The sequence below is a fragment of the Gymnoscopelus microlampas genome, assembly GCF_963454915.1.
Source record: "Gymnoscopelus microlampas genome assembly, chromosome: 1".
NCBI classification, from domain to species: Eukaryota; Metazoa; Chordata; class Actinopteri; order Myctophiformes; family Myctophidae; genus Gymnoscopelus; species Gymnoscopelus microlampas.
Window position 1 is genome coordinate 12,352,621 of NC_139962.1, and position 14,872 is coordinate 12,367,492.

A 14,872-nucleotide genomic window follows, 5' to 3' on the forward strand; every position below is an offset into this window, starting at 1 on the left:
TAGTTAGGAAGCTAAGAATCTCCTAATTCCACTAACAAACTAAAATCCAGATGCGTGATGAGTGTTCTCAGCTGCGTCAGCGTCATGGATTTCAGCAGAACAGGGGAACCTACCAGGGCACATTTAGGACTGGAGATCTTCTCACAGGCACACTCTGGAAACACAAAGAGAACATCATCATATTTACAGACAATGTCACCTACACACACGCGCATATTATACAATATTTAAATTGCTCAGAATAGGGATGCTATGGTTCATGTGGTTAATGAGATGCACGCTTGTTTGAGGCTTTGTGACGCTTCAGTTTGTGTCTCTTGGCACAGAGCTGGCAGCATTGTTTGACTGAAGCTAAGTTAGCTGCTAAGCTAAATGTCAAGGCTATGTTGCTCCACCGGGTTAGACATTTAGCTAAATCAACTACGCTGCATGTTCAAACGAAGCAGTACAACATTTGGCCTGGTAGATGCTGTCAGAGGCCCACCAAAATATTGAGAGGCCCACGATAATATTGAGACATATTTGTTATTACGATATCTGGATGACGACAATATTGTTACATCCCTCAAGATGTCAGAAACTGCGTTAGTCAAAACTGCAACCATTTATATCAACATTATTACATTGCTGACTAACTAGCAAAACCTAACAATGCTGTTTGTATAAAAGGAGGAGGTGTTGGAGGTGAGGAGTTGTACCGCATGTATAACTGGGACAGCACTGGTCTGGACTGGGTGTGGAGACAACAACAGAAGACATCCCTACTGGACACGGACTGGTCGGAGGACACCTGTAAGGCTCACAAACTACACACACACACACACACACACACACACACACACACACACACACACACACACACACACACACACACACACACACACACACACACACACACACACACGATATAAGGCAAAAACATTTCAAATCAAGGTTGTAAGGTTCAATTTGGTTTGACTTGTACACTGATTAGTTCAATTAGTGAACCCATTAAGACTTGGAACGCATCGGTGTCACTTTTTGATTTGAGCTAAAAAGCATTATTTTACACTTTGGCTATTCAAAAATAGCAGATCTACAAGCTCATAGCGCGGCACTGAGTGCCGCGCTATGAGCTTGTAGATCTGCTATTTTTGAAAAATCGAGAAAATGTGTGCAAATTAATTTATTTATATATTATTTTAAAGTGAACATTTGTAACTCTTTGCTTCTGGGGGGTCCCTGGAACAACATATTTTGAGATGTGGGTCGGCAGCCAAATACATATAATTTTGGGGGTCCTTGACATGAAAAAGTTTGAGAACCACTGACATAGAAACATGCGTTTTTTTTTTCAGAATACAGTTGGGATTTTGGAGACATTTGTAGAATCGGCTTCGGGTCTCAATGGGTTGAATTAACACTTAAGATTTGACAGCGTATATTGGGAGGTCCAGACAGAGATTCATTGTTTTTGTAACAAATGGGGGGCCGTGGCCTAACACATAACTGGGGGTTCTTGACATTAAAAAGGCTGTTTTTAGTGTATACTTGTTCTTACCACAGTAATACAAAGGGCAGCAGCGGTCCGTGCTGTTGCCGTTGGCATCTACCGTCATGACCTCTCCCTCCTGACACCGTGGGAGCGCCTCTGTACATGCACCACACACTGGGAGCACACACACACACACACACACACACACACACACACACACACACACACACACAAAGGTGTGTTTAAAAATGTATACAAGGTGCAACTGGTCGATTGGTTTATTAATATGTCAACAGATGAGCACACCATAGGGCAGCAATTCCCAACCCGTGGGGGCCAGGGCCCACTGGAGGGCCATGAGGATATAAGTGGGCCCCTAAATAATTTGCAAAACACTAAGATTATATTGATAATATAGAAAAGATTTTCTTTAAAACCTTGAAACCTTGAAAAATGAGTTTTCATTGTGAACTTAAAGTATACTACGGCTCCATTGAGCCAAGCCAGAACACAATCGATTGATTGGTCATCAAAATAGACATGCTCTGAAAACACACGCATCCCACACATCTGACCACTTAAAACGACAGCCAAATGACTGCCATGTTAACCCATTTTGAGCGGGAACCCCTATTTGTAACTATACCGTTCAGTCGTATATAGCAACATACATTTGTTGTTATTATTGAACAAATATTTGAAGTTTTTCAGAAAATTAGGTCAGGATTTAGAAGGCGTTTTTAGAATCGGCCTCAGGTCTAAATGGGTTAAAGTGGTCACAAAATGCTTTCGAGATTTTCCCCGATCCAGAAATGGTCATTCTCAACCTTTTCTAGATCAGGGCCCTGCGCTTGCGGGCCACCCATCTGACCACTGAAAAGAACTTACTGCAGATGTAAGCCAGACAGCAGCTTCCATCGGCTCTGGCGGCGATTAGAGTCTGGTCCTCTCGACACGTAGGGATGTCTGACTCACACAACTCAGGATCGCACTCTGACACACACACACACACAGACACACACACAGACACGCACACACACACACACACACACACACACACACACACACACACACACACACACACACACACACCATAGACAAGGGAACGTTGTATTATCTAAATGTGTTGTGAGTTTATAGAGATTCTTTAATGTAAACTTAGGGTTCCAGTAAAAGTTAGAAGTAACGCCTCTTCTTCTTCTATCCTACCGGGCAGTTAACTGCATTTACCTGATACATCTCGTGGGTCTAATTAGTCCCTGATTAGACATCTAGCTGCTAGATGAATCAAAGTAACTTCCAGCTTGGGTAGACAATGAACAACTAAGCTAAGCTACAATTAGTGTTCCTGTGCATTGTTCAGAGAGCCTCTACTCACCACATACATATTCAGGGCAGCAGGAGTGTTGTCTGTAGTAAGACACCAGCTTCTCTCCGTACTTACACACAGGAGGGACGTCATCACAAAGCGTGTGGTTACAGACTGGAGAGACAGACAAGAACAAGAGTTCAAATGTGTTCAACCACTTGAACGCTATACTTCGTTGACCGGGGTCCCCCTGGGATCGATCCTTGGCCCCCTTCATTTTCTCCCTCCACACCAAATCTCTTTGCAGAAAATAGCCTATGTACAAGCTCACAGAGGTCGCATTGCAAAGCATTTTGAGCTTGTAGATGTGCTATTTCCAGCGAATATTTGCCTATAGTGTTTTCGCTAAAAGTTAACCTATTGTGACATGCCTAGAATAGGGATGCTAGGGTTTAAGTGGTTAAGCAAAGAATGGAAACAACTTTACTCCCTTCACAATGATGAATGTTTAAAGGAACTACTAAACTAAAATAAATAATTTGAAAATCAATTTTAACTTGATACCAAACTAATTTAAACAAAATATAAATTTAATCTACCTAACGTACCTAATTAAAAACAATTAAAAGTCTAAAGTTAAACTATGGTCTGTTGGAACTGTGATTCCCCCACCCCACCCTACTGTAAAATGTTGCTAAATGTGGCAGCAGGTGTGGTGAAGGTGTCAGCAGTAGCAAAGACCCAGGCAAGAGTGAGTGTGACTAGGCAGAGACCACCCATATTGTCTTACGTGGCTATAAAGAACGCCCACACCTCACAAACCTCAAACCTGAAACCAAATGGGACGTAGCTAGCCTAACGTCAACTTACTCTCATTTCTGTATTCTATGCCAGCACATTCCATAGTCAGTTTGTCTCATTAGCTCATCCATTTAACTTTATCACTGTGGCAGCAAACATTAAAGCTGACATACGGTAATAACGCAGGGCGTTCTGTAGCCTTTACCACCTTGCAGCTATAGCCAACAATCACTGCAAAGCTATCAGTACGTTTCAAAAAAGCCCCTTCGACTTCCATAATAACATTTTACAATTAAATATTTAGAAAGTATTTAGGGGGGGGGGGGGGTGGAGGGACTACTTTGGTCTACTGGCAGCCTGCTGAACACCCACACACAGACCGGCCCTCTTATAAATGGCTAGCCTCTTGCAAAGCCATGTCATAAAGTGTTGTGCAAATGTCGGTCTTACTGCAGGCTTTCTGTGGGCAGCAGCTGGAGTCATCTGTGACTGCGAGGCTGACAACGATCTCCCCGACTCGACTACACAGCGGTGCAGGCACAGCGGAGCAGTTGTACTCTACAGGGACGATGGAGTCATTGTCACAGCGGTACATGCAGCAGCCATCTTTGGACGCCTTCCACACCTCACCATTGGAACGAGGAGTGCCAGAGCTGTCTGTGCAGGCTGCACACAAACACATACAGATTCTTTCTTTAGATCTTTCTTTGTGGTTTTGCACAGTAAAATCTTGAGCGTAAACACTGATCCTCTATTGCAACTATACATGTCATTTACTAATCTACATCCTAAACTGGAATCAGCATGCACATTTCTCTATCTCCCTATGTCTTATCCCCTTTGATCTACTCTCATTTTGTATTTTCATATCTTAATAATAACAACAACAATAATAAATAATACATCAAAATTATATAGTGCTTTTCTAAATAATCAAAGTTGTTTTACATATAGAAATTGTTTTATAAACTTGATTTGCTGGGTGTAAACCGATCGTATTGTACTTTAATAGATAAAAGAAAATAGATGTAAAAGTGCGATAGACCACAATAGAAGCTCAGAATACACCAGGCGTACCACACTTCTCCGGGGTGATGCAGAGTGCCGAGTACGGCTGGTGGAGCAGCGTTCCCTCTGGGCACACGCAGCCTTCACTCAGCCCAGAGCACTGATCTGGGTCTGGGTCAAAGTCCAGGCTGGGGCAGGACTGAGCCGTACAGGCTGGCAGACAGGCCTGGTATCGCAGCGTTTCTGGACATGTGAACGCTGGGAGAAAGAGGGCAGACCAGGCCGTCAGTCAATTAAAAACCCTTGTCAATACATAACTTGCCTATGATATACTGTGCAATGAATTAGATTTCAAAGCATACAAAGAGGCTTTTTATCTGTCAGACAGATCTCAGAGTGGCCATGCTGATGGCCGGAAATCATCCTCCGAGTTAATTTACAGGGCTACTACTGTACACATAGAGATATGTTCTTTATGCATGCCACTGCTACAATACTACTGTAACAAAAAGCCTTACACTTGCTAAACTGGAGCACTTTGTCCCTTTGGATGATTTCGGACATGAAATACTGAGGTCTGTAGTTGATTTATTCGAGATTGTATTCCTACTACAGAATTGAGAAAACTCTGTTTGTCCATCTATCTATACGTCTGTCTGCTTGCATCCATTTTTCTCTTCAGTGGGTTGACCAGTCAGTCTGAAACCGCACATGGGGCATTGGCATAATAAAGTAGGCAGGGACTGACAAATAGTTTTGGTCCATTGTATTGAATTGAATTGAATCAAACAGAATCAAAGTATGCTCAGTTGAACTTAACTGAGAGCAATTGAACGGAATTTACTTGACTGAGGTGAATTTGACATGTGACCCAAAATCCCATAGCTTACGGCAGTAATCTGGAGTCCTCCACTCGATGCAGATGTTGAATTTGTGACAGGAAGCTGTATATGCAGCCAACGCCACGCAAGGGTTGTTGACATACTCAGCATCACGAACCCAAACCTCACAAAATGTGGTGGGGGGTACCTGCAAGAACAAATGTACATATACAGGTATACAGTACTGTATATCATGAATGTTTAGCATCAGGGACGTCACAGGCTCTCAGAAGGTGGGGGGGATGGACTTTCGGTGGACTATACCCCTTATTTTACACTGTTTTTGAAAAATTTTGAAAAAAAATTTTGAAAAAAAAATGTCAAATGTAAACAAATTTTGTATTTTCAAAATTTCGCGTTTTTTTGGGCGGATTTTGTTAGTTTTTTTCCGTGTTTTAGTAACTTTATTTCGGTTTTAGGGTTAGGTTATTTAATTCTTATTTTTGCCTGATTTTACCGATTTATTATAAAAATAAAAAAATAAAAAAAATGTTTTTTTATTTTTTATTTTTTCAAAAAGTGGGGGGTATGAAATCACGGATCTGGGAGAGTGAGGGTGTTGCGTCGTACGCACAGTGAATGGCCGTGACGCCCCTGTTTAGCATATGCCATTTGTTGGCGTTTGATTCCAAAACACTTCAAGGAGGGAATATGAGTAGGGTTGGCCCAATGGGAACCTACACAGTAAAATGTGTAGGTTCCCATTGTGTACAGTATGTGTAGAGTGTAATTTAACTCTGAGTTTACTGTGTTGCAATATTAATGCCATGCTCTACACACTGAGCAATACGATTACGATTGGTGCCAGGCTGCCAGGCTTGAACCGTTCAGCTACACACGGAAAGGAACCTCTAACCCTGTCAGTTCATACAACCATGCTGTAATCCATCAGAATTACTGTATGTTATTTTCACTCCATGAATATGCACTCACGCACCAACGAACACAACACTCTTTCTTCTACTGTGAGTCATCCTACGCATCTGACGATTTAAAAATGTATCCGTTATGTCATGTTTATTTCATTCGTCTTTCTTTGTCATGTCCTTTGAGCAGAAATGTGTGTATATATTTTCCCTCTCACTTAAAAGTACATTTCTTCCAACAGTGTTTTCATTGGACTGCCTCTATATTCTATCATGTTGCAAGTAAATCAAAGCTGAAAAATTAAAAATGATCTGAGACATAGATGAGAGGAAGGAGGCGTGAGGGGAAGGTGGAGGGAGGGGAGTGAAGGTAGGGTGGGGCAGGATGAACCTACGTAGGCGTGGCAGGGGGTGAAGGTGTGGTTGTGCAACATCTTCAGACAGTGAGAGCAGTCGCTGGTGGAGCAGTTGACCTCACGCCGGCGACTGTAGCTGATGTAGCTGGTGGTGTTGGGCACCTGCCAGCTGTCAATGAACAGTGCCGGGTCCTCGCCCTCGCCCAAAGAGCTGCCGTCGGGCAGGGTCAGGTCATTGGACGGGTTCCCATCACAGCAACCTGGAGAGTAGTTTTTGCACATTTATTAGAACTAGGGATGCACCGATATGGAAATTCTTGGCCGATACCGATACCGATGTTTAAAGTAACAATTTAGCCGATAGCCGATACTGATACCAGTATTTATTCATTTAGTATTTGGTGTTATTATTTCTCCCTTTTGTGCCAGGGAACAAATAAATCTTCATTATAAGAAATAGCTGTTCAGAATCTACAGCTTGGTAGGCTGCACATAACCAATACACCAATATAACCAGCCCAAAATGTATGCTTATCAACAACAGAAAAATATCGGCTACTGCCATCGATGAATGTCAACTTTATTTGCCGATACCAATATTGACCGATAACGGCAAATATCGGCCGATACCGATGTGTGGCCGATATATCGGTGCATCCCTAATTAGAACCCTGAAATGATTCAATATAATTACTCTAATATCACCTTTTTAGGGCTGCAAGAGGTGGAATTTGTCTGTTTTTTCGTGGATAAATAAATTATGATAAAGTGCAATGGAAAAGTTTTAGCGAATAAAGGAGAGTGAGGGTTTTCCTCTCATAATGGACACAGTGGTGAACTGTGGTTTTCATTAAATATTTCATCTAAATTGAATGGAAACATAGCTATTATCCACATTGAACACTTTAACAACAGTGATGTACAGGGAGTGAGCAGTTTAAGCAATTATATTCTGTTTTGTACTAGACTTGGACAGAATACTAGACTTTGTGAAAACTGGCTATGGTTAGGGACTGTCTGGAACCTTTAAGCTTTTGATTACGAAACGGTTTGTGTAACCATAAGGCCGTCCTGCCGTACCGCAGAGGCCCATGGTGGGCAGTTTGTTGGTGGTGCTCTCCGTCTCAATAACCATCATGCCAGTGCTATGGAACCACTGGATCTTGAGTCCTGCTGGGCTGCGGATAAGGTACATATTGCCCGTGTCGAGAATCTCAAAGCCAAACTTCTTAAACCGTGGCCTGGCATACCTGGAGTTGACATAGAGCTGGAACACACACACAAATATGTTTAAAATGGGGTTTTATTACTGTAGGCTGCAGAAGGCACTTGAAGACAATATCAAAAGTGCCATGATCAGGAAAGAAAGTGTCTCCAACCCTTCTCTGCAGTCGGTTAATTAGGACGTTGTTGGATTTGTGGGTGATGTTGAGGGCCACCAGACACAGGTTGGTGAAATTCCAAATGACCTTTAGAAAGAAGCACATAATTACATCAAACACCTAACAGCACAATTAGCGGCTCTGTTTTCTGTTGGACTGAAAATAGTACCACTACAGGTACCTTAGAGTTTTGGAAATATGCTGGATATGGAAATATTTACTGAAGTGCAATAAAACTAATATGTAGGTTGTGGACTCACTGGCTCTGAGTCAGCAGGGCACTCTTCTATCGTGACACTGACAGATTCATTCAGTAGTTGGGTCACAATGTAGGTGGCAGCTTTGTACACGGCAACACTGTTCCCGTCAAAGGTGATCACGTTGAGGTCTGGAAAGATGGAACAGCGGCCTGGAGGGAACAGGAAAAATTAAACTGAAAGTTTGTTTCTGAAAGTGTGTGTGTGTGTGTGTGTGTGTGTGTGTGTGTGTGTGTGTGTGTGTGTGTGTGTGTGTGTGTGTGTGTGTGTGTGTGTGTGTGTGTGTGTGTGTGTGTGTGTGTGTGTGCGTGCGTGTGCGTGCGTGTGCGTGCGTGTCACTCACATGGACAATCCCATTGAGGGCAGCACTTGTCTCCATTGACCAGTATGGCGAAGCCCAGCAGCCCACAGTTTGGAGGAGAGGAGCTGTAGGGGCAGTTCTGAGTCTTGTTGAACAGAACCAACTGGTTGTTGACACAGATATACTTGGTACACTCATCAATGAACTCTGCATGACCAGGCTGCAGGACACACAAAAGCACAATGGAGGACAATGTTATCTTAATGCTATTTGATGCTATTTTTGAGTTATGATTGAGTGTTTAATGTGACCAACCATCAGGTCTATCTGGAGAGACAACTCGATTAGGAGGATTGGGACCTTCAAATAATGGTTGTTTACCCATCAAAACAACTAAGAGGACAGATTGGTTTCCTCTACAGAAACAGGTCCTGCTTTTCCTTTACCAGCAGAAAAACTGTTATTCAATGTGTCATAATGTCTGTGTTTGACTATGGTGATGTGCTGTACATGCATGCTTCAATCTCCACACTTAAAGGGTTAGTTCAGATTTTTTGAGTATTTTCTGTAGGAAATACTTACCATTAATGTATTGGTTGCAAAGGTATTAATTGATTGCCCGAGTCCCGTGGTCAGAGTTATGGTCCGGTTCTGATAAATATGAAGTAGTTCCGGTAGATTAGTAGATTTGGTGGGGGCCGCTAATAAAAAATAAATTAATTAAAAAAACTAGCGTCATTTGTATTGTTGACCTATTTCTACCATATAGAGCAAGTTTCGTTCAATTTCGACCCCTCTGTCACATGGTACTAATGTTTGTGTCCAGAATCACTGCGCCGCGGCAGCCTACTCACGCACAAAATATATGACACAAAAAATAGTACCATGTGACAGAGGGGTCCAAGTTAAACGAAACCTGCCCTATATGGTAGAAATAGGTCAACAATACAAATGACGCTAGTTTTTTTCATTCATTTATTTTTGATGAGCGGCCCCCACCAAATCTACTAATCTACCGGAACTACATTCATATTTATCAGAAACGGACCATAACTCTGACCACGGGACTCGGGCAATCAATTAATACCTTTGCAACCACTACATTAATGGTAAGTATTTCCTACAGAAAATACTCAAAAAATCTGAACTAACCCTTTAAGCCTCTCGATGCAGTCTACCACAGTGTCCTACGTTTTATCACTGGTGATGATTATCTCACCCATCTCTGTATTTTATATGATAAAGTGGGTTGGCCTTCTCTCGCAGTACGTAGAGAGCAGCATTGTATGTTATTTATTTATAAGGCCTTGTGTGGTAAGCTTCCTCTGTACCTTTCTTCGCTTTTAGAGCCAAAGGTTACTGGAAATGCAACACGTTCACAATCACACATTAGATATACCAGTCCACGGAAGAGCAGTGAACAAGGAAAGACTGCTTTCATGTATTATGCTCCACACAAATGGAACAAACTTCAGGACTCTCTGAAACTGGAGCGATTGGTCTCAATAGAAACATTTAGGGTACTTCTTGAGGACACATTGCATAGTAACTGTACCTGTTTCATGTAACACTATATTTATTTGTATCTGTGATGATCATAATTTGATTCAAATGTTTGTTATGGTTTTTCATTATGTATGTATTTTATTTGTTTTAGATGCTGTTATCAGGGCGTCCTTGAAAAAGAGAGCTTTGCTCTCAATGGGCTCCCCTGAATAAATAAAGGAGAAAAAAAAACGTTTCAGGATAGCACTGATCATCAAAAACTACCTTTTTTCCTGTCAAAGAGGTTGGTGGACGTTGTGTATAAAACATATACACAGATTATTACACTAGATTATTTACAAAGGAACTCACAGTACACATCCTTGTTGTGACGTCGACTGGCTGCTGAGTTGTGGTATACGGAGAAACTGCTGCAGGGGGTTGAGTGGTGCTCTCCACTTGCTCTGGTTCGATGGGTCTAGCCGGGATCACCGATGGGATAGGTGTCGTGGAGGGCACCTCGCCTGGCGGTGGCATGACAGTTTTGGCCGTGGATGGTGTGACCTCAACCTTTTTGGTGGTCACAACCTTTTCAGCTGAAGTGGGCATTGGTGGTTGGACCCCAGTGGGAACGGCAGTAGAAATCGTGACTGTTGTTGGACCAGGTACAGAGGGCAGTGGAGTCGTAACGGAAGGACTTGTCGCAGATGGGATCCTCGGCTCAGTTGTTGTTGTTGTTATAGCGGGTCTCAGTGTGACTGTTGGCACTCCAACGGCAGCTGACGTTGTGGTTACGCTCGGAGGCCTTGCTGTTTGAGTAACCCTCCCTGTCGTGGTGACTCTGGGGGTCACTCTTGTTGTTACGGGAACTCTGGGAGTTGTCCTGAACGTTGTAGTCCCTGTCACTGACGGTGGTGTAGTCCTCCCAGTCGACACCACACGGGTGGTGACTTTATCTATGTAAGTTGTGGGTCTTGGAGTGGAGGTAGTGGTGTATGCGGGAGACCAGGGGAGGGATGGTGCTGTTGTTGCCATTGTGGACACCTCAACTCTGCCAGTCATCCAAGGTACCAGTGGAGGCAAAGCGGCCGTTACTGGATGCAGGGTGACTGGTTTGATCGTTGTGATAATGATACCAGGCGGGGCCGCGGTGGAGACGGTGGTGAGAGGTTTTTCAGGAGTACCAGGCATGACTGGAGGTCCAGGTGTCTCTGGTTTCCTAGTTGTGATGGTTGGAACTTCTGGGACTCCAACCTCTGGGAGATGCGTGGTTGTTGGAAGGCGAGGAATTCGGGTTGTGGCGGGGGGAATGACTGGTTGTGTGACTGTGGTGGAGGAAATCTCCCAGTGGGGAGGATGCCAAGGCGCTGTAGTTTTTACGGTCATCGGAGTGAGGGTGGATTTGTCTGCTGATGGCACCGGTGCTATGGTCGGTTTGGTCGTGACAGAAGGACCCGTGTAAATGGTAGTGGTGGATGGAATCTCTGAGGGTTTCTCGCTCGTGATCCAAGTGGTTCTTGTTGTTGTTGTTGCCCCTTCTGAAGTTGGAGAAGTGTCAACATGTGGATACGTTGTCGTGGTTGGCAACGTACCACTTGGGCTTGCCGTTGGCCGTTCAGGAACACGTGTTGTGGACACAAGTGGCATTGTTGTCTTCGGACCAGTATATGGTGTTGTCTTGAGTGTGGTGAAATGAGCAACTGGAGTGACTGATTCTGTAGTTGTAGATGAAGTAGCCATTGGCATTGGGACCGTTTGCGTGCCCATTGGAGCAACAGGCAGGAGAGGTGAGGTAGTGGTTGCCTTTGTGGTCGGTAAACCAGGTGGGACTGATTCAGTGGTTGTTGATGGAGTTGCCTCCGAGGTTACAGGTGTCCTTCTGGTTCCTGTGTATGCAACAGTGGTGATTTTGGGTACTGTAAGGTCACTGATGCCAGTTGGCTGCTGGGAGGGAATTGTGGGCTCAGGGGTGGTGGCTGATGTGGTAAGAAATGGCTTGGTGACAGAGGGTCCGCTTGTTGAGGTCTCAATCCAAAACATTGCAGTGATGGAAAAGGGAGCCGTGGTGGTCCGCTTCGTAGTGGTTCCTAAAGAGTCAACAGTAGAACTCCGTGCTGTAGACGCCCACTCTGGGGGCATTGGTACTTCTGGTCTAACGGGAGGGGGCATTGGTATAGTGCTGCTTCGAACTGTAGTTGACACTGGCTCTGCCACTTCTGGTCTAACGGGAGGGGGCATTGGTATAGTGCTGCTTCGAACTGTAGTTGACATCGGCTCCACCACCTCTGGTCTAACGGGAGGCGGCAATGGTACAATGCTGCTCTGAGCTGTAGTTGACATTGGCTCTGCCACCTCTGGTCTAACAGGAGGGGGTAAGGTTGGACGAGACGGCTCGGGGGTTGCATGCAACTCTGGTCTAGCGGGAGTAGGCAAGCTTGGACGAGATGGCTCAACCACCTCTGGTCTAACGGGGGGAGGCAAGGTTGGACGAGACGGCTCAACCACCTCTGGTCTAACGGGGGGAGGCAAGGTTGGATGAGACGGCTCAACCACCTCTGGTCTAACGGGCGGAGGCAAGGTTGGACGAGACGGCTCAACCACCTCTGGTCTAACGGGAGTAGGCAAGGTTGGACGAGACGGCTCAACCACCTCTGGTCTAACAGGAGGAGGCAAACTTGGACGAGACGGCTCAACCACCTCTGGTCTAACGGGGGGAGGCAAGGTTGGACGAGACGGCTCAACCAACTCTGGTCTAACGGGGGGAGGCAAGGTTGGACGAGACGGCTCAACCACCTCTGGTCTAACGGGAGTAGGCAAGGTTGGACGAGACGGCTCAACCACCTCTGGTCTAACAGGGGGAGGCAAGGTTGGACGAGACGGCTCAACCACCTCTGGTCTAACGGGAGTAGGCAAACTTGGACGAGACGGCTCAACCACCTCTGGTCTAACGGGGGGAGGCAAGGTTGGACGAGACGGCTCAACCACCTCTGGTCTAACGGGGGGAGGCAAGGTTGGACGAGACGGCTCAACCACCTCTGGTCTAACGGGGGGAGGCAAGGTTGGACGAGACGGCTCAACCACCTCTGGTCTAACGGGGGGAGGCAAGGTTGGACGAGACGGCTCAACCACCTCTGGTCTAACGGGAGGAGGCAAGGTTGGACGAGACGGCTCAACCACCTCTGGTCTAACGGGGGGAGGCAAGGTTGGACGAGACGGCTCAACCACCTCTGGTCTAATGGGAGTAGGCAAACTTGGACGAGACGGCTCAACCACCTCTGGTCTAACTGGAGGAGGCAAGGTTGGAAGAGACGGCTCAACCACCTCTGGTCTAACTGGAGGAGGCAAGGTTGGAAGAGACGGCTCAACCACCTCTGGTCTAACTGGAGGAGGCAAGGTTGGACGAGACGGCTCAACCACCTCTGGTCTAACGGGAGGAGGCAAGGTTGGAAGAGACGGCTCAACCACCTCTGGTCTAACTGGAGGAGGCAAGGTTGGACGAGACGGCTCAACCACCTCTGGTCTAACGGGGGGAGGCAAGGTTGGACGAGACGGCTCAACCACCTCTTCTGGTCTAACGGGAGGAGGCAAGGTTGAACGAGACGTCTCGATCGCCTCTGGTCTAACGGGGGGAGGTAAGGTTGGAAGAGACGGCTCAACCACCTCTGGTCTAACTGAAGGAGGCAAGGTTGGACGAGACGGCTCAACCACCTCTTCTGGTCTAACGGGAGGAGGCAAGGTTGAACGAGACGTCTCGATCGCCTCTGGTCTAACGGGAGGAGGCAAGGTTGGACGAGATGGTGTAGGCGTTGCAGGCAGTTCTGGTCTAGCAGGAGGGGAAAAAGTTGGAAGAGACGGCTCAACCACCACTGGTCTAGCGGGAGGGGGCAAGCTTGGACGAGATGGCTCGGGCGTTACAGGCAGCTCTGGTCTAACAGGAGGAGGCAAACTTGGACGAGACGGCTCAACCACCTCTGGTCTAACGGGAGGAGGCAAGGTTGAACGAGACGTCTCGATCGCCTCCGGTCTAACGGGAGGAGGCAAGGTTGGACGAGACGGCTCAACCACCTCTGGTTTAACAGGAGGAGGCAAGGTTGGACGAGACGGCTCAACCACCTCTGGTTTAACGGGAGGAGGCAAGCTTGGACGAGACGGCTCAACCACCTCTGGTTTAACAGGAGTAGGCAAGCTTGGACGAGATGGCTCCGGCGTTGCAGGCACCTCTGGTCTACCAGGAGTGGGCAAGGTTGGACGAGATGGCTCTGGCATTCCAGGCACCTCTGCAGCTGCAGAAGTGCTGACTGTTGGCGTCACCCTTTCAGGAACATCTGTTGGTGCCTTGGTAGTAATAGTGGTGGGTGTTTTCACTGCAGAGGTCGTTGCAGTGGATATAGTGGCTGTGATTTTATCTGTTTGGGTGGCGTGTGGAGAGATGAATGTTGTGGTGGTGGTGGTGGAGACGATAGCAGTGGCTTTGGTTGTGCTGACTGCTGAAGTGACAGCTGCAGGTGCCGGCTGGACACTGGATGGCGCCGTGGGCTGCACAGCAACTGGTGGCTTAATGCCTGAGCCCAAAAAAACACAAGCACTATTAGAAAAGAGTGAAAATGAGAGACTGACAGATGCAGTGATAGACGTATCGGGTGGTAAAGATAAAGTAATGTCAAATAGTAATTCATAATAATAATATTCAATGTTCAATAAATTCAAACTTTTATATAGAAAGATTTACAATGGGGGGTTCAGCATCTTGCT

At 45.8% G+C, this 14,872-nt stretch overlaps 1 protein-coding gene across 1 annotated transcript in view; it reads right to left on the reverse strand.

Moving 5' to 3' along the window:
* Window positions 1-14,872, reverse strand: part of otog (otogelin) — a gene marked incomplete at its 5' end in the record, with an annotated part of 86,053 nt that overhangs the window by 5,783 nt on the left and 65,398 nt on the right. The window contains 16 exons of the mRNA XM_084053802.1: window positions 114-154; window positions 699-806; window positions 1,541-1,648; window positions 2,363-2,467; window positions 2,853-2,957; window positions 4,035-4,250; window positions 4,662-4,850; window positions 5,483-5,621; window positions 6,735-6,955; window positions 7,776-7,962; window positions 8,075-8,164; window positions 8,338-8,486; window positions 8,678-8,855; window positions 10,493-10,770; window positions 10,895-11,042; window positions 11,192-14,682. Of these exons, the coding sequence (XP_083909928.1) occupies window positions 114-154; window positions 699-806; window positions 1,541-1,648; window positions 2,363-2,467; window positions 2,853-2,957; window positions 4,035-4,250; window positions 4,662-4,850; window positions 5,483-5,621; window positions 6,735-6,955; window positions 7,776-7,962; window positions 8,075-8,164; window positions 8,338-8,486; window positions 8,678-8,855; window positions 10,493-10,770; window positions 10,895-11,042; window positions 11,192-14,682 (5,753 nt within the window). The remainder of the gene's footprint in view (window positions 1-113; window positions 155-698; window positions 807-1,540; window positions 1,649-2,362; window positions 2,468-2,852; window positions 2,958-4,034; window positions 4,251-4,661; window positions 4,851-5,482; window positions 5,622-6,734; window positions 6,956-7,775; window positions 7,963-8,074; window positions 8,165-8,337; window positions 8,487-8,677; window positions 8,856-10,492; window positions 10,771-10,894; window positions 11,043-11,191; window positions 14,683-14,872) is intronic.